The sequence below is a fragment of the Beta vulgaris genome, chromosome 9 (assembly GCF_026745355.1).
Source record: "Beta vulgaris subsp. vulgaris cultivar EL10 chromosome 9, EL10.2, whole genome shotgun sequence".
Taxonomy (NCBI): Eukaryota; Viridiplantae; Streptophyta; class Magnoliopsida; order Caryophyllales; family Amaranthaceae; genus Beta; species Beta vulgaris.
In genome coordinates, this window is record NC_079210.1 from 2,550,299 (window position 1) to 2,570,301 (window position 20,003).

The following is a 20,003-nucleotide window of genomic DNA, read 5'->3' on the forward strand; positions in this document are numbered from 1 at the left end:
AAAAAAATACAGAGGTAGTATATAGGAAAACATATCCTGTAAACCTTTTGACTAGTATATGCAAAAAATATATAGTATGATACTACTTATGATGTTTTCAAGATTTATGCTTATAAACGATTAAAGATAGTAATTGATAAAGTTGTGAGTTGACATGCTAAAAAAATAAAAATGAGGATTGGACAAGGTTTAATCAAAAGTCGATTTACATTTATTTGAAAACCGAGGGAGTAGTACTACTTTGATGTTTTGCTTAAAACACTTGCATTGGACGTAGTACATTTAGTTGTTCTTCTATTGTATGCAGGCAAGAGCAATATTATGGTCAGCAACACGAGACTTTGAGACAAGGATGAAAATAGCAGGAGTTGGATCAAACAAATTGTTCCAGAGACTCCAATTGCATGGTCTTCCTCTACCAGGATGTTCAATTAAGACTTCTTTAAAATTGTTCCTTCAACAAAAAAGAAAGAGACAAAATCATGCAAATTCTCTATGCCCCTACTTTCTCACCAATAGCACACCATGACACTTTCTATAGGACAAAATTATATGAAAATCCGATATCCGGTCTAATATATGATCAATATTTTCGGATACCTGGATCGTCGAAATATATTCGACTTCAGATTCTCAAATCCGAACTATTTCTTTTAATTATGCCTCTAGTTTGAGTTCCATAATATTAATCCCATGTTTTTTGGTCTAATAGTTTTATAACATAGAAACTAAAAGAGTTTGATGATTATATTAAGTATTACTTTCCAATTTTTGACTTATTTGTCTTTGTAAAAATAAGTTTCCAGTTTGTAATACTGCACCATACTATAGAAGGATTTCGGTAAACTGTTACAACAGCCCATACAAGTTGAAATGAAGTATATATTGTTTGGTTATGTGATCATATAACACTTAAACTAAAAACTTCCATAAAAGTTGAAATGAAATACTTGTTTGTTTCGTTTTATATGCAACAAAGGGGTATTATGTATGAGATATAAAATATTCTTTTGTTGCATTTAAAACAAAACGGAAGAAATATAATGTTTGGTTATGTGATCATATAACACTCACTAAAAACTTCACAGAACATGTAGTGATTGCGAGCTTCAACCTTTAAACTCTTAAGCTACCAAAACAATCATTGCCAGAAAATTCGCATGTTTTTGCTTGTCTAAACTTGTCCAACTTCACAAAAATTGCACATACAATATGAGACTAACATTTCAACATTCAAAAGTCTTACCTGCAATTGAAGTATGCATAACTGTTAGGATAGATTCAGGACCATGAAATTATGAGCTAGCAACGAAGAAAACTACATCTATCCACTGGGTAGATTACTCGCATAACATAAATAATGAAAACATGTTAAGATTACCTAGTGGTAGATAATAAAAAATTTCCACCTGCAAAAATCACTCGAGCTTTAGACCACAAACATTAACTACAATAATAATACAATAATGATGGAAGTGTTACATCTGCAATATTGCCCTACTTAGAGGAAGTTGTGTGATTCACCCCACAGCAGTTCAGGGGACACCACACAGGATAATTTACAGTGTTCTGCTGGTTGCTTTACATGCTATAACCTTAAACTTAGCTGCTAAACATTCAATTTGATTCCACAAAAGCTGAGTTGGAGAATGAAATAGCGAGTTCAGGGCTAAAGGCGAAGATACACATTTTACTTAGGCATCCGCTTGTAAGCCACCTTTTATCCGAGGTAGAGGTAGAGGTAGTTTTTTCATTATAGGTACGTACGTCCTCAGCAATAGGCACATCAGTCATCAGTAATCAAGAGAGGTTACAGATGCCATCCCATTACTATTATGTCTCAAGTCCTGCTGAAGTGTGTAATCATCACAGCTGTTGAAGCTGTTTTGGTGCTTGGGCCTTGGTATAGAATTTGGAAAATTTAAGCCCTCTTTTCCCATCTGCTGCACTTCTTGAGGGGATAGGATCTTGATGTACCACACATTGTTTACGAACTCCCTGAAAAAAAATTGCGATGTTCAATTTCAGTGGCGTATAATAAATTGTATGAGCTTTTGTTACCAGTATAGTTGCAAGAGAGGCTATTTTTGCTGATGACACTGTATTATTAGACAACCATGGGCTAACCATCACTTCACAATAACGAGAGAGAGAGAGGGGGGTGGGGGGTTATTTGACAACATACACCATAGCGCCATGAATTAGCAACATCAACATTAGCTGGGAACACCCAATAACAAATGCAAACTCCTAATGTGATACCTTAAGCCAATCGAACTTCTAGACGTAAGATAACTTGTTAGACCCTAGAAGAGCCCCAATCATCATAGACAATCCCAGAATTACAAACCCGAATACAAGCTCTCTCTGACTAGTACTTGACTCACATGCATTACGACACTTATGACATGCAAGATGCAACCAGCTATTTCAGCAATGAGCAATATAATGAATCATGACCAATTGAATGATCTAGATTATCCAATTCACAGTTAAGTTGCAACTACTACCCCCACCCAGTCTTCATCCTGCAGACACAGGTCTGTGGAAGTCTAAATATGCAGCCTCACCTCAACCACTTCCGAAATTTGCAAATCCAAAACACTCTTTCAACAGCAAATATTCAAGATAGGGGAAATACTGAAACATATTAATGGTATAAGTAGTTATTCATTAAAAACTTTTTATGATATCCTCATACCCTTTCTAGTTTTCAAGGTATCTTAGGGTTATTTTATAGCAAATTTATTCCAATCAGGATAGGAAAGTAACGTTCTAGACTTTTAGCTATAACACAAGATTATATTCTCATTGCGCAACTAACTTCTTGATTATATAAAAACCACTTTATGACATGCTCAGTGATATTTAGTCTCAAGTTCTATTAAACGGAAATATTCTCCAGTAAAACAGTCAAAAATCAAGCCAGAGCCAAAAGGATTCTAAAGTGTGATATTTGAGAAAACAGCAATTGATAGAGGATTTTATGAGAGAACCACATCCAAAACAGAACCTGCTAATGTGGAATGAATAATATTACAGCTAATAGAGAATTTAAACAGTGGAATATTGCTAAAAGATTAGAAACTTACTGCCAAGGGTCATCACCCAGCAGGAGAACATCATTCTCACGGTCAACAAATACAAGCTGCCAGCCTGATCTCAGGGGGTCCTCCAGTTGGCCTTCTAGGCCAAACATATGAGCAAGTTCACTGCGCAGCTCCTGATAACTGCTAAATTTAGATATATCCAGTGATCGCCCGAGGGACCCCGATTTCTGAACCTGCCACACAGCTTTTATTAATCCCCAATCTCCATATGATACAGCTACTTATAAGAAAACACATGTTTAGAGTAATTGAAATATTTCCAGATCTCCACTTGCAAAGATTTACCCGAAAAATCCATACTCCCCTCAACTTTAATTTTGCAAATTCTTTCTTATCTTCATGGAAATGAAGGCCTCAATCATCCACCAGATCAAATTCTCTCTTATATCCATTGTCATGGAAATGAAGGTCTCAATCATCCAACAGTTCAAAACCACAATAAAAATCCTGATTTCTATCATGAATTAAGATTAGTCTGAATACATAAGTTTACATGATTTAACCATATTAAAATGGAAACCTACTCGCTTTGTCTAAAAAAGTTGGTAAAGAATTTCAAATTAGCCATTCCAACATGGTTACAGTAATCTAGAACTTATGCATGAATGAGATTTGTGAGAGTGATCTCTCTTTAAAAAGACACATGTATATATTATTTTCAAATTCCAAAGTACCTCTTTAAGAAAAAGACAGCATTGAATATGTGTGTGCATACATGTATAGCTCCAGACCAGCAGACTTTTTGGCTTACCATGGTATTACCCAATGCCTTATCAATGTCCCCAAATAGGACTCTTTTCTCTTATTAATAAACATATGTTCATATATATAATGAATAATGTTATAAAAGATTTTGAATCATCTAAACGAAGTGTCTCATTTCACTGCAGGGTTTACATATCCAAACCAGCCGGCATTGCTTCAAGTCATGTTGCAGAATTTGCCCATTGCAATCTGGTCAAATCCAATCGAAAGCCCCAAAATGATTAATGGTTCTATTATTACTCTTTCACAACACTCACAATGTCACCTGCAGATAAGTCTTATCTTTTTACGGATTCCACAACTGTTTCTCCTTCTCCCTACATCTTTTTTATGTTATCTATCAGTCCTCTATCTGTGAATGATAGACACCCTCCATGACTTTTTTTTAAAAAATATTCTTTTATTATCGAAATGATTTTTCATTAGAGAATGAGAAAGTCATAGTATTCCAGGGGGAAAAAAGGGTACATCAGAAGCAACCAGGCTGAAAAATGATGGAAAATTTTTGTGCCACCCATGCCAAAGATAAACCAAGAACCTTCAAAAGATAGACAAGCACCAAAGAGAAGCAGAAACAATTGTTGCATGAAGCATCACAGCCAGAAAATTGCTCAGGAAATTACCGCTACTATAGCCAAAAGACCCACGCCATAGTCAAGCAAACTGATGCCCAAAAAGTTTCCTCTTAATCCTCCCAAAAGCATGATGACTGATGGAAGTGGATCTCAGTAGATATCAGACACACCCACTGCACCCCAACATTATCATTTTCAAGTGTACCTTATTATAATCTATTGAGCACAACGCTGCCCCTAGCAGAGTGATAGAAGCTTAGACCAGCAGTTCCTGGATTTATGCTCAAACACATTCCTAAGACGGCCGAAAATATTTTCAAGTTCCTCAAGTTATTAGATAACATAGATGTAACTGCGAAAGGGATCAGGAGAATTTCTGCTTAAAATCCCTTCTTTACTCCTTTTCTCCCCCCTCTTTTGACATCATAATTCTTAAGCGCTTTCTCTAGACCCTTTTCTTAGTACCCAGTTATAGTAGTAACCTCAATCAGTGGCACCCTATAGTCTAGGCATATCAAATCAAAGTGCAAAAAGAAAAGCATCAAATTCATAAGCTACAGTATAAAACAGTTCTTAATCACACAAGATTTAAACGAAGCCCAATGACCAAGAGCCTCACCTTCACAAAGGTTCCACTAGGTGGGTTTACGTGATCATCATTTTCTGATGACTGCAAGAAACCTGATTCATCTACACAACTAGTAGCCATTATATCAGAAGCAGGTGGAAAATCAGTCCCTGCAGCACTCGGAAAACTGGAACAAGCAAACTGCATGGACAATGAGTCATTCTCATTGTTATGACTTCTGAGGTTTGCCAGCTCATTCTGCTGAACGTTCACCCCAAATAACAGATTGTTCTGTGGATCACCAATACCATGGTAGATAGAAAAATCCCTACCAGGCAAAGGTGGCAACAGAGAAGAGAGTTCAGAGATCCTACTTTGTGGACCTGCCAAATCTTCGACTTGAGGCAGCGAACATGGAGCAGTACTAGAAAGCTGAGGTTCAACTGCAACTCGTTTTGATAGCAAGGGAGTGGAAGATACCAAAGGGTTAGAGTCAGTTAGAGTGACTTGTCGGGATCCGCCATCCAGAGAAAATGAATTCAATAAACTATGCATTGGAGAAATGTCAGCTGCAGTTACAGAGTTCATGATAGAGTTCGAAAATAGTTGCTGCGGGCATGGAGAAGAAATTGTTTCCAATGAAGTAGGCAGGGACTGAGTGGATGGTCCGAAAGGAGGAGTCTTGCTAATAACCTTTGCGATTTGCTGTTGATCAGAAAATTGATTTCGTAGCTGCTCAAAGTGTGGAAGCTGTTGGTGCTGGTGGTGGTGCTGCTGCTGCTGTTGCTGTTGCTGCTGGTGCTGCTGCTGCTGTTGCTGCTGGTGCTGCTGCTGCTGCTGCTGCTGGTGGTCATTATATGAACGGCAATTTTGCAGCTGCTGCTGCAGGAGCTGACTGTGGACTTGATTTTGAGCCACAGTTTGGTTTTCTTGAAAGCTCTGAACCAAGGTCTGCTGCGACTGAGCTTGCTGTAACAATTGATTCTGTATCAGAGATGATGGCTGGCAAGACACATTCTGGTTTGGCTGGAACTGGAGAAGAGATTGGTTGGGACGTTTCTCCAAGCCCCGTGGATCGTGTAAAGCAGATGACGCCATTGTTTGAAATATATCAGGTTGTAGGCCCAACATTGCAGAGTCCAGCCTCGGCTGCATCCAGGGTGTGAGCCCATAACTTTGAAAATTTAAGGATGGCATGCAACGATCTCCAACCTCTCTCTGAAGCCACATAAGTGGAGAATTGAGGCCCATGTCACCATCCTTCAAAACTAGCCCGAGGATATACAAAGAAAAAGAAAGTTGAAAAGAAAAATTGCACAAGAGCAGAAGAAGATAAAGAATTAGTTTTGGATACACAAATCAAACAGAAAAGATTTTGGTCAAACTGAAACACATGAACCAACCTGGAAAGGATGGCAGCCCAGATGGCCATGGACGCTTCAATCTAAGTGGGAATGGAGAAGGATACATCGGAAACGTAGTCAAAGGTTCAATTTCCCATAATGAAACCCGAGGCTGTCTTTCCCCAGCAGTGGATTCATCCCAGCCAACCTGCTCATGCAGAAGTTCTCAGTGAGTCAAGTTTTGCATCTAGGATCCGAAAATACCCAAAAAAAGAAAGTTTATTATGTGGATATGCATAGGATATTTGATGTAACACTCCCAATGCTAGATGAGAGAACAAAGAGTCTTGGATACACACATTTCAAGACTACTTGCAAAGGTAATAATTACTCCAAGAAATTAAGAAGACTAGACACCTTCACTGAGCGCCAATGGGAGCTTGGCCAACGAACAGGATCCAAATCGCTAATACCTGTTATCGTGCCCATGTACCTATAAAGCCAGCATTCTTGTCAGGTAAATACTAACATCCATATTTTTCCTTTGAAAGACCAATGATATTTCAAGGAATATATGTTAAGCAAACTAAACACTCAGCAGGCCACATTGCACCACAGTGATATTAGCTCAAGTAAACTGTTCATATAGGCATGCTAACATACAGAATATCAATAATACAAATTAGATTCAAGGAGAGAAAAGAGAAAAGGTTTAAGTAGGTTCTACTACACATCTGAAAACATTAGAAGAGGATTATTCATTCAAGAGTGAGAAGCAGTTGAAGTAAGCCTCCGTAACTAGAAGCCAACATGTTGAGCTCCTCTATATGTGGACAAAATTTAGACAAGTTTTCAGAACATTCCGGAATCCCTTGTTAAAATGTAAAATCTGCAAATCTTATCCTCTTCACCAAAAGAAATCCTACACCATATTTTGCTGAAAAAAAAGAAAGATATTTCAAAAGAATAAGCAAATAAATAAGTGGTCCCCAACTCCTTCTCTACCTTCTTTACATTTATTAGTTCCTTGTTAGTTGTTATTTGCCAGGGAGGAAAATTAGAGGTGAAAAACATAATACAGCCTTGTCTTTTGCGCGTGGTGAGGCTTGGTTGCTTATATTCTCTATTATCGTGACCTGCAGTGCTTTGTTCGTTTTCTTTAAGCAGGGTGGGAATAGGAGGGGTTAGGTAATGTTGGAAAGTGGAAAAAATCCATGTAAGAAAATTTTGTTAATGGACTTTTCTTCTCTAGATTCAAATATACCGTAATACTTCTCCTTTTTGAAATTTGAACAGTAAAATCTTCTGTAATCATATTCACGTAGGAAAGGTCTAGGCTTCGTCTTTTTCAAGTTAGTGTGCTCTGACTTCTGTATCTGGTTTAGATTTCATATTACCTTTTCTTTTTTCTTTTTTTTCTTTTTAACACAAGAGAGAATTATCTAAACTAGGTAATTATCCCTCTCCCTGAAGAAATAAAAAATATTTAAGAAATCATACCATCTTAAAAGCTAGGAGAATCTATAACTTCATACAAAGATGTGAACAAGCCTTCTAAATGATTGTCAATTCTCCTTAAGAGTTACTTCTTCTGTTCTTATCTACTTGTAATACTTACCATTTTAGATTGTTTTAGTTTACTTGCAACACTACCTTTTCTGGATATTCTCTCTCTATAACATGGGTCACCTCTTTCTCTCTCTCTCTCTCCTCTCCTAAATTATTGTGCCTCCCCCCTTGTTAGTAAATCAGAACGGAGGAAGTATGTAATAGAATCAGGTAGCCAAGTGAATAAATAACTATGACGATTTATGTTCCCTAAATCCATACCAAACAAAATCCGCAAACAAACTAGAATCGGCTAACTAATGAATTGTGTTCCCGTACTTGTTCTAAGTACTGAAGCATTCCAACTCCCAACTCCAAGAATTAAGTAACACTGAGCCATGGCTTTTAAATCAGAGTTCTGAACAGAAAAGCCTCTACACCATTGTAAGGATACAGATACATAAAACTAAGTGCTGCACCCACCCTACCACACTTATATACCTTGCCTTTTGTGAAAGCATCGAGAGAAATGCTACAGTTATTGTATTCACAACAGTTTCAGTTATTCAATATTTAGTTCCTTACTAAAAAGATAAAAATAATGCAATAACCTATGGTCAATGAATAAAAAGGACTTCTAATATCCAACAGTATCTACATATAAACAAGAAGAATACTGCAGTAGCACTGTAGCAGACAAGAATATCAAATTGCTTTTATTCCCCAAAGAATCAAGTCATTGTCTCAATTTAGGATCACTAATGAATAATTGTTCTCTCCTTAAAATTATGCTTTCTTTGTAATATATATTCGAAGAGTGTCTGAAAATGACCATTTGTTTGCTACAGACGTGAAGATCAATATCAACACACCATGTTGCATGAGGCATTAGCCCCAAATACAAGTTAATTGTCCATACTAGGTTGTCTCTTTAGTCAAAAGATAGTTTTTCTTAACATCCCAGTCAATTGTTAAATTGAAGATGCTTCGATGGTGAATGCTTATTCTAAAACCAAAATTGGGTTGTGGTGTATTCTTCATGCTGGAAATGATGGGGTGTGGGACAAAATTATCTTAAAGTGAGATAATGACAAGAGACATTCCACACTAACATGTTAGTCATTGCAGTTACCAGAAATAATAATCCAGTAAACGCACATACCTGCGAACACTTGACTCTTCTGTTTCAAACAGCATCCGAAATCGCATGCCGACAGAGACACGGGTATGGTAGACAGCTTTAACATACTTTGCTAATGGAACCACAAATTCAGAAGGGCTAGCCCTGGAGATACGATACGTAAGCATATAGTTTTTAGTTCTTTACCTGTAAGGTGTACTTGAAAATTCAGCAAGATGCTTTACCTGGGATTAAAAAACACTGTGAAACGACTGTTTGTAGAAGCTGCGTGAGCTGCTGCAGCAAGGAGACCTATATGCATGCTATCGCTGGATAATACTGACGATGGCATCACAGTTTGTGGACGATTAGCACGACGAATGCCAAGGAGTAACTGATTCTTCTCATTCCTAATGAGGATACCACAAAATTAACAATATAAACATTATTTTAGCTTGCATATCCAGTAGAAAGCTTTCTTTTGCAGCAGCTCACGAATACACATTACTCAAGGAAAACCACAAACTCTACTTGTGCAAAGTATTTTTGAGCCTTAATATATCATTTTCTTTACCGGAATATTTTTCATCCCTTTCTAAAGCCGAGAGATGTTGGACAAGTGCACATATAAACTAACAATGGAATATAAGAAGATGCACTTACCAAATGAAGATGACAGAATCCCCAGCAACTAGTCTTTTAGCACTTACAAAGACGCTCCATCCAGTGGTAAGAAGATGTCTCTTAGGCTGCCCTGCAACAGCAAGTCAACATTGCGAGACAAGATCAAACCATGAATTACTAGCTATCGAAACAATTTTCTGATACCCCCTTCCTTTTAAAGTATATGTAACAATTGGTTTGGCACACTTATTAAGCAAGAAGAGAGATAGAAAGAGAAGAGAATCTTTGTTTTTTGGATGAGGAGAGATTTGGCGGGCCACTATGCCAGAAAAGGTAGGTTACATTTATTTCAGAGCAGCCCAAAGTAGTAAGTATGACTTTTACATTGAAATAGAGGGAATATTTCTTTTCGCAACTCTGTTGCACAGGTACAATAATTAATTAGACTTGATGCCAACCAAAATGATCTACCATGCTTTAAGAAAAAGTAACAAAAGAAGTTCATTAAATAAATGGTCTAACAATGCTATCTCCATAGGCTCACTGAACATAATTTTCTCTTGATACAAGAAACCTTCTGTATAGGCTTCCTGCTGCTATCAGCTACAGCAAACATTCATGAAATCAATTAGTTGAAGCTTACCTCGAAAGATATGTCTAAATTTCCATTCATTATCATGAAGATCCCTAGCAATCAATTCCTGAGCAGGAGGTTGCTGGGTGTAATCCTGTCGAGTTCCACATTGCAATTACCATCGATGAATGGGACACATGGCAAAGAGATAATTAAGATACTGGATGACTCTTAAAACAAAACTTACAAGGGGAGGAAAGACTTTTTCCGCTGCCCTACGAGGAACAGAAAATCCTCCATGAGTGCTAGTGTCACTTGCAGTTAATGTTTTACAGAAATAATTAGTCGGTTGTTTGCTGGCAGTGCCCAATTCTGCAGGTAGGAGACAGACATCTTTTTGCTCTTGCTACAAGAATAACAGTTCTCTTACCAACTATCAATGTAAAAAATCAAAATAACAGAAAATCTTACACGTTACAGAGCAAAATACAATACCAAAGTCAGGGGCTGCAAGGTCATCTGAGAATATACTTCATCTGTCTCGACATCTGCCTGTAATCACACATATGAATCTTAAAAGGCAGATAGCACAAACACTCACAAGTACGTGCACCTAAACCAAGAGCACTTACATGCATGGTCACGTCATGAAGCTGACAAATAAGTTGTGCAGGCAAGCTAGGATAATTAGGAATATGAGCATCTACTTCTTTATTAGTTGAAGCTGCAACCTGCAGACACTTTGTCAGACCAAATCGACAATGTGATTATAACTGGATTGTTTGAGAAAGCTAAACTGAAATTTGCAATACATTCAAAGTCTCAAAAACTCCAGCTCCCTCCCCACCCCTCAAAATGATAAAAAAGAAAAGACAGTATTTGCCAACTGTAAGGAGGGTAAAAATAATGCTACATAATACTATAGACGTAGACCTGAACATTGAACTTCCAGCATGCATTACGACAAACTAGAGAGCCACTGAACAAACTAGATGATATGAGTCATATGACCTTGAAGTAGTAGCAGGTGATAAACAGAGCCTTAATACTACAGAATCAGTATCTTCTCACTTTAGAAGCTATAATCTCGTTCCTTTACACCTTGTTTGGATAAACAATGATGGAGGGACAGGAGGGGGGGGGGGGGAAGGAAAGGAGGAGGTGGGAAGTACGAATTTGCATTATATTTCCAAATTTTCCAACAATGGGAGGATTTGGTTAATTAAAAGGAGAAAAAGATCCTTCTGATTCCCTTCTCTTCTACCATTCTGTACTCAAAGAAAGGAATGAATCCCTCTCTTTTCCTCGAAATTCCCTATCCAAACACACTTTTAAAATTGATCATGGTGGTAAATTTTTTGAGTCCCCTCTCCCTACCTTCTTCCCTGGGGAAAGGTGAATGGAAGAGGGGAGGGAGAGTCCAGAAGCATAGCAGATGTTAAACTAACAAGCACTCATAGAACATTTTGCAGATCTTATGCCAATATAAGGATGTGAACATCCTACAAGGACTGACCTGCTCACTATGACCCTGTGGGAAATATACAACCCGGCTTCCCACAGGGGGCAAGGAGACAAGAGGACCAGCACACGCATGCCACAATTCTGAATTCAAAACTTTCTTCTCACCTGAAAAAACAATTTAGCCAAAGAATATTATTGGAAGATCTAGAAATAAGCATTGTTCCATAACAAATAGAAGCTAGATATACTTTCATATGAGTAGCCATTTATGAAATAACTATATGAAGTGAAACTAACCCAGAATTTTTTTTGGAAGAGACAGCTTTTTTGATATTATGTCATAAGAAGAATCTCAGCAGGCTTTGTTAAAAGTACAGAAATTGAATTGTGTTTCAGTGACAGACACACACGACGAAAAACCAATCCCTAAGAAAGATGGGGATCAAGTCCAACTCATCAAAGTGTTATGCCTCTCTTGAGAGAAGGAACAGACAAAATGAACAAGTGCTGCACAATTACAAAGGCTTTACATTCTCTATTAATAGATCAAGATACTGGTTTCTACTCCTATAAGAGTTGGCTACTTGTGCCTCAGCCATGAAGACAAAATCTAATCATTCATTCAGTTCGGAGAAGACAAACCTAAAGCGAAAGCTATGATTAGGTTCTCCAAGAACTAAATCTAATAATAATGTGCAATTACATTGGCCACTGACTATGTATTACCTAAATCACTCCCATGTTTAGCAATTAAAACACAAGCTAAGCCCCTTTCTTTGCCAGCAATTATGTCCCACCCCAATTTTGCTTCCCCGTTGCAGTTCACACAATGTATAGTACAAATGCACAAAAATAGCAAGTGAAACCACCTCAAACTGAAACTAATTCAGCAACACAAATCAAACAAAGCAAAAGCAACCTGAGCAACTCTGCATATAAATAAGGCTTAGTTGAAGTTACTAAATATAGTAAGTACCCAGATCATGTATTTCATTCTTCATCGATTACTTAATCTACATAACAAAACTTAAAAAGTCATGAAATTTCTAAAAAATTGAAATGATGTTCAAGAAATCAGCTTACCTTCCTCAGGTTGATGAGGGAAACCAGAAGATGATAATCTCATTCTGCAGAAAATCAATCAAAAAAACACCCCCAAAAAAAGGGGAAAAAGAAAACCCAAAAAACTTCCACAATCTTCCCTCCACCACCCCCCACCCTCCCTCCCAAAACCCACCTTAAATTTCCCAGAAAGGGCAATGAAAAGAGCTCATCCAAAACCAGTTCCACTGCAAAAATCCACCCTTCTCTGCTTCATGCGCCTCAGATCTTCAGCACCCACCCACCCAAAAAACACAAAGAAAAAATAAACAGCTGAAATATCAAAAAGAATGGAGCTTTTCTTTTCCACCAGCTCAAGCAGCTCTAAAACTGGTAAAAAATGAATCCCAAAAGAAAGTTCATTTTCTCAACAACAAGCTTCAAACTCAGCTAAACTAGGGTTTCAAGTAGTTTTTTCCAAAAGTTTCTATGTAGATCTCTTAGCTGGAAGAGAGATAAAATGGTAGCACATGTGCCCAACTTTTACATTTGCTGAGTGATTGAAGCTCTATGAAAGTAAGTGAAGTCCTGTGCTAGATCTTTTGGGAGTTTTTCGGACAGCCAAACCCAGTAATAGAGTAGCAAAAAAGAGCAAGTAGAGAGAAAGAAGGGTATGAGAAGAGGAAAGTGCTCTAAAAAATACTACTCTAAACTTGGCTTATTTAGCTTAGCCCACTATTTCTGGTATGATTGTACTCCTATTGCACATTTGCAATTCCCCACACCCACCCCTAGGACACATGAGTATAGTAACTTGACCATTCTTGAATGTCAAGGGATGAATTTGTAAATCAACTTATATTTTACTCTCCATCGTACTCGGTTGTGTACCAAACTTATATTCTCGTTACTTACATCTTTGAGTCTCACACACCTCTCTAATGTGTTTTACAAAGCCCTTATCAAGCATACTTCGCGATGACCCTATAAACTCCTATTTATAAGAAATGCATGTTCCAAATCCTAAACCAACTAGGATAACAAAACTAGCAAACTTTTTCGAACATGATGTATTAGAGAAAGTTCTCACCTTTGAATTTACTCGTTTGTCATAACTTAGATCAATGGTGATTTCTAGTAAACAGACATTTCAGCACATACATATTCGACAAATCTCTAAATCACTAGTTGTTAAAGTTATGATTTATAATGCACAACACATGTGAGTGTCCCATGTTGATAAAAGAAGGGAGATGGATTCACCTAATAAGACAAAGGGGCAACTCCCCTTAGTGCCATATGATTTTAAGGTGAAAACTCCTTGGACTTGTGAAGTAGATGTCCTTATGATGTGTGTGACCCAGACCCATATTTAACACGGTATAAGAGTCAGGTTTACAGTTGGAATCGTTAATCTACTGTGGTCCAGATCCATATTTAACAATAGCTTAGTCTCCCCCACCTTTTAAAGAAGTTATGAAGACTAGGGAATTTAGGAAAGGAATCGTGTCGGTGTGTTCTATTTACCTTTTTAAAAAATAAGGTTTCAATTTTGAATGTGTCTAATAGGGTTGATAAAGTCCAAGCAGTATTAGATATAAAGGGACATTTGGACACATTTTATCAAGGCAATAAATATGACTAAATGGAGCTTGACCTTTTAATAATGTTTCCATGACATAACAAGGAACATGAAAGTTTTCAGGGTCATAATTGTAAATCCAATTAAAATTGTGCCAAGAAATTTTATAGGAACGTAAGGACATTAGAATGATCATGTAAATCCAAATTAGTGAAATTATAAGGTAGTTAAATGACAATATTGCTCTTGAATTGACTGGAGTTTAAGGAAAAAATTGTGGATTATTAGTTGAGGAATTTGATTAGGAACCTTTTTTAGAGGCATATCACCTACATGTTCCTAAGTATGAGAAAACTGATATTAATCCATATATATATATATATATATATAATATATATATATATATATATATATATATATATATATATATTATATATATATATATATATATAAAAGATGAAATCAAATTCGTCTTCAGAGAAACTACAATGAACCAGATCGAGCAATACACCGCAACCCCCTTGTATTTGCTGAATCAAGCAGCTATTAATGAGAAGGTTTATCAATTTTAACATAGTATGGGGAAGATCATTCTTGATCGAGTCATGTTGATCGTATTCGTGTTTACAATACCTTCATGTTGATAATTTTAAACTTCAACCAATGATTTTCTTTTCCATACCTAAAGACAAACAAAAAAGACTCACAACACTTATATGGGAGAAGCATATCTCCACAATTGAGACTAAAATCCCCATAGTGGGGCTCGATAAACTCTCATAAAAAGAGACTAATTTATTCAATATAACAAAAAAATAAAGTAAAAAACTGAATAAAGAAAGGAAAGGGGGCGTATCATGGATGAAATCATCCATAGCATGTAACACCCCGATAATTCTCTCTTTCACAAAATACCTTTTCAATATAAAGCATAGATAATTACCAAAGCATTATCGCCCCGTGTGATAACGTATCGGCTTACTCAGAATTTTCGCAGCAGAAAACATATAACTAAACTTCATACTTTAATATAATAAGTACTTAAAACCAACACACTATAAAAGTTAACTTCAAATCAAACTTAATATAATATGTTCCTACTAAAGTAATAGATAAAACAATCTGTTACACAATCTCTCCATTTCCATATCCCCATGATGCAACATCTGCAAACATGTAGATGTCAATGCTCTAAAGAATCTGCTCACCAAAATGGGTCATCACAGGATCAATAAGGCAAAGCATGATCAACATACACAAACAAAGCATGTAATCAACAAAGCTGATTACTACATAATAATACATAGACATTCCTAACATGATACTAATAAATAATGAGCAGGGCTAATAAATAATAATATAACAATCTAACATTCTGCAGATAACTTTTACTGAAGTAAACTTAACCATCTTTTTATTACTATAATGGAATAGTTATTAGACCGAGTTGTCTTATCTAAACTTGCCTTCACCTAGGAAGACCAAATACGGGCGCAACTCCGTGTTCCATAATGACTTGCGATATCGGGGAACCTTTAAAAAATAGGAACGGGATCAATCCGTCTCCCAGAAAAAGCCATTGGCTACCACCATGTACTCCAACTCCTGATTGTCCAACTTCAAACGTGCACCAGTCTAAAGTTTATTACTATCCAAGTTACACTACGTGATATATAATTTATTACTTGTTATGACACACAAGTAACACAGATGTATATAATCAAACATTCATAACTGAACTTCCTTTTTATCTTAGGATTAAATAAGTGATCACGCAACTTACTACTCAAGATTAATTCCTTTTTATTCCAATCTTTCTTATTTGTTGAACCTATCCAACAACCAACTTACCTTTCAAAGGCATAAATCATCAACTTACCAAATAAGGCCCACAGTCTTCATAAAGTAGTGAAAATCTCTATTATATAAGGGAAGGGGGGAGCAATGGTGTCCTCTTTTGAAACGCCTATTTTACCCCTCTTCTCTTTCTAAATTACAAAAGGAATATCAAAATCAAAATACCGAAAATAAATTTACAACACTCACTCACAAATCACTCAAAAGAAGAAACTTTACAAATCACCCATACAATTGACAAAATCAGGTTATAAAAATCACGCAAATCACTCAAATAATCAGGAAACTTTATTAAAACTTAAAATTAATATACAAACTAAAACTCATAACCTAGAACGTCAATATATACAAAAATATTTACAAAAATTTACTTACAAATCACTATTCTCAAGAACCATTCACAATTAATGGTGGGTCATGATAAAAAATAGAGGTGTATTTGTAGTGAAATCAGAATTTAGAAATTAGACAAGGAAAAAATTTATTTACTTTTTATAGTGTTTCCTATATAATGAAACTTTTACATATATTTGGACGTATTTTTTTCTATTATATAATAGCGATAAATTATCAAGGTAAAAAGGTTTATATAAAATATCATTCAAGAATTAAAGTACAACATATCTCTATTATATAAGGGAAGGGGGGAGCTATGGTGTCTCCGAATGAAGAGATTATGTTATCCCCTTCTCATTCTAAATTACAAATTCACTTACAAATCAAAGGGGGCTTCAAACAAAAATATCAAAATTATAATTATAATAATCACTCACAAGTCAACTAAAATCATAAAATTGCACAATTTACGTTATGCAAATCACTAAAATGAGGAAACTTTACAAAAACTTAAAAGTTCACTTACAAACTACAACATATGAAAAAATTTACTTGAAATCAAAGTGTCTATTTTCTTTACAATTTATGAAGTACTATACTTAATTCAAAAATCAACTAAAAAATTATAATATTAGAAATCATATATAAATTCAAAAAAATTTCTATTTTATTCATAGAATTTAACTTTGAAAAGTAAAAAAAAAAACAAAAAGAATGGTGAGAGACTTAAGTGACAGAAACTAAACCAATCAAATTTTGCAACTAAAAACAATTATACTTCGTATGTCTAATGTCCAAATTTTGACTCTTATGCCGAAGAAAATTGAGTTTATGTTCGAAAAAAATTCAAGCACGCATCTTGTGCAAAAAATTCTAGTAATAATATAAGAGAACACATGATTCAACTCAATAAATATATTAATTCCCCCATGTGAATTAATAAATAAAGTTACCAACCAACATGCTTGCATCAATATTCCATACAAACATGATAATCAACTCATAATCAACATGTTTGCACACAAGCATAAAACATGTACAATCCAATCATAATAGAAATCACATATGAACTTATAAAGTTCTTATGCATGATACTACAACTTTTCCTTCCTAAAATCATGATGCTACATCACATAACACACAAGTATGTACGTACCTTGTGTAAAAAAATTGGTAGGCCACCTTTAATCACCTTAAAATCGGCCTACTGAATAATCTCCGCCTAAAACAACCAATATAAATCAAAGTCAATACTCCAAATATATTCCAGCAACTTTAAAATACTTTAAATCCTCTTTAAAAATATTGAAAAGTTATTTTTACCATTAAAACTTCAATTACTTATTTTACCTAGCATAGTACTACTATACTATTCATTAAAAATCCATAAAACTCATTATTAACACCCTTTCTAAAATTCCAGCAACTTATAAAATATTATAACTCTCTTTAAACATACTTAAACATGCTTAAATTCATAAGGTAAATCAATTCCATAGTTTATAACATGCTACTATGATTTTACAATAATTAACACCCTAAACACAACAAGAATGTCACTCCTTTCCGTCCGCCAAAAGCAGACGCTAAAACCGCGGAATCGGATGCTAAATAGATTAGTGTCCGCCAATGGACGCTAAAGGGCTGATGCAAAATCTTTGGTCGCTAATTTTCCAAATACCGTCCGCAAAGCGGACATTAAATATTTAGCGTCCGATTCCGCGTTTTTAGCGTCTGATTTTGGCGGACAGTAAATAGCATTTGCACATGTGTCGGACGGTATTTTATGTCCGCAAATTCAGACGCTAAATAGTGTCCGCTGATATTAGCTTTTAGCCCGAATCATGTTTCTTTCTATTCTCTCCTATGAATCTAGGCGGTTTCCTAATTTCCTTTGCAGAATTGCAGGTGTGCTAAACCACTTCCTCCGTTTCATAATAAGTGAAAAATTTCACTCTTATCTCTCTTATTTGTACCACTTCTACTACTTCCTCCGTTACATAATGAGTGAAACATAGGATATGGGTACAAGATTTAATAAACATCACTTTCAAAAGCCAAAAAGTCATAAAATATCCTTTACATAATCAAAAGGAGGAGAGAGAAAAGAAAATCACACAAGTTTGTGATGGATACTCTTGTCATTTTATCATTTTCTTTTTCCCATTTAAAGTATGTCTTACTTATTTTGAAACGTTTTAAAATAGTAAGTGTTTCACTTATTATAGAACGGAGGAAGTATAAGTTTTTCCTTTACGCCAACAAATTACCTTTTTTTACAATAATATAATGTGTAATGATGTATTCTAGAATTTGAGTTGGAAGAAAGATGTAATAGGACCTATTGGAGTTATTTTGATTTTGGAAAGTGTTCATAGTGCATATTAATAGCTTATTTGGTCATTATATGGCAGGAAAAATGTCATCAATATCAATTTAATCTCTATTATATAAGCCAAGGGGAGAGCAACGGTGCCCCCCTTGGAATTTACTTAAATGCCCCCTTTGGCCACCTAATCAACCTCAATTCTATGCATAAAGTTGCCAAAATAAAATTATCAATCAAATCAAATTTAAACTCAATCAACTCATATAAAATTCATTCATATAAACTTGTCAATAAAAAAAATTCAATCAAAAAGATTCATAATCAAGAACTTACCAAACTTTAATATTACATACAATAACAAAAAAAATTACACGACATAACCTCCTCTCAAATCAATTTTTTCCTATCACAAACTCAATTACAAACACAAACTTCAAACAAAAAAAAAATTCTCTTCACAGATTGGAGCTTCATGACATTCTCAAATATGAAACTCTGAAATTTGCCGATTTTTTACCATTAATCAGGTACGCGGTTCGTTATTGAAAATAAAATTATATGTGTTGTTCTTTGTTCAGTAAATCTTAGAAATATGTACTATGTTCGAGTAAAATTAAGAATATGTGTTGTATTATATTTTTTTCCAAAAAAAAATTTAACTTAAATTACAGTTTATTTAAAATTTAATTTCAAGATAGTTGAAATTAAAATTAAAATTACATCATAAATGGTAAAAAATAATGAAACTTCGTCAAAAATGACTTCAATATTCATTACCTGGATATAAACAAAAAAATTGAGACAAAATATGAGAACACGAATCGTTTTTGTGCCCATATATTAAAAAAAATTAAGAAAAAAAATACTTGAACCCATATATATTAAAATCAAAAAATCAAATTTCGTTAATATAACTGTAATCCCCGGTAATTTTATGAAATTTATAATATCTTCGAGTTTGCCTAATTTAATATTTTAAAGGTTTTGACACCAAAGAATAAATATTTCAAACCCTAAAATATGGTACTAGTAAAATAGGCTTTTAAAACCTCAAAAATCAAGACTTTAATATTTAAATCTCACCTTGAACATAAAATATTAAATCTGGATTATTTTTTTTGCTTAATAATATGAAACATATAATGTAATACTCCTACTTCGTATTTC

General features: G+C 35.1%; 1 protein-coding gene across 3 annotated transcripts; it reads right to left on the minus strand.

Moving 5' to 3' along the window:
- Window positions 1–1,443: 1,443 nt before the first annotated feature.
- LOC104902645 (auxin response factor 6) lies at window positions 1,444–13,458 on the minus strand. Of its 3 annotated transcripts, none has more exons than XM_048636744.2 (14): window positions 12,775–13,458; window positions 11,744–11,856; window positions 10,860–10,967; window positions 10,723–10,779; window positions 10,475–10,633; window positions 10,297–10,381; window positions 9,693–9,783; window positions 9,275–9,439; window positions 9,072–9,194; window positions 6,779–6,854; window positions 6,422–6,569; window positions 5,070–6,286; window positions 3,093–3,277; window positions 1,444–1,998 (listed from the first exon to the last, which is right to left on the minus strand). In XM_048636744.2, exons 1-14 carry the CDS (start codon window positions 12,815–12,817, stop codon window positions 1,794–1,796), a joined length of 2,775 nt encoding a protein of 924 aa, XP_048492701.1. In that variant the 5' UTR covers window positions 12,818–13,458; the 3' UTR covers window positions 1,444–1,793. The 3 variants fall into 3 exon arrangements, with proteins under 3 accessions (XP_048492701.1, XP_010688802.2, XP_010688801.2); XM_010690500.4 differs by having other exon boundaries at window positions 3,093–3,283; window positions 10,860–10,958; window positions 12,775–13,457; XM_010690499.3 differs by having other exon boundaries at window positions 3,093–3,283; window positions 12,775–13,457.
- Between the last annotated feature and the right edge of the window lie 6,545 nt (window positions 13,459–20,003).

What these genes read in the sequence shown, in the direction of transcription:
- LOC104902645 (XM_010690499.3), bottom strand. Translation starts at nt 12,817, where the DNA reads ATGAGATTATCATCTTCTGGTTTCCCTCATCAACCTGAGGAAG. An exon ending in CCCATTGGCGCTCAGTGAAG is followed by an intron (nt 6,570 to 6,778) that starts GTGTCTAGTCTT and finishes CTGCATGAGCAG; the next exon opens with GTTGGCTGGGATGAATCCAC. An exon ending in CTAGTGGAACCTTTGTGAAG is followed by an intron (nt 3,284 to 5,069) that starts GTGAGGCTCTTG and finishes GCTGTGTGGCAG; the next exon opens with GTTCAGAAATCGGGGTCCCT.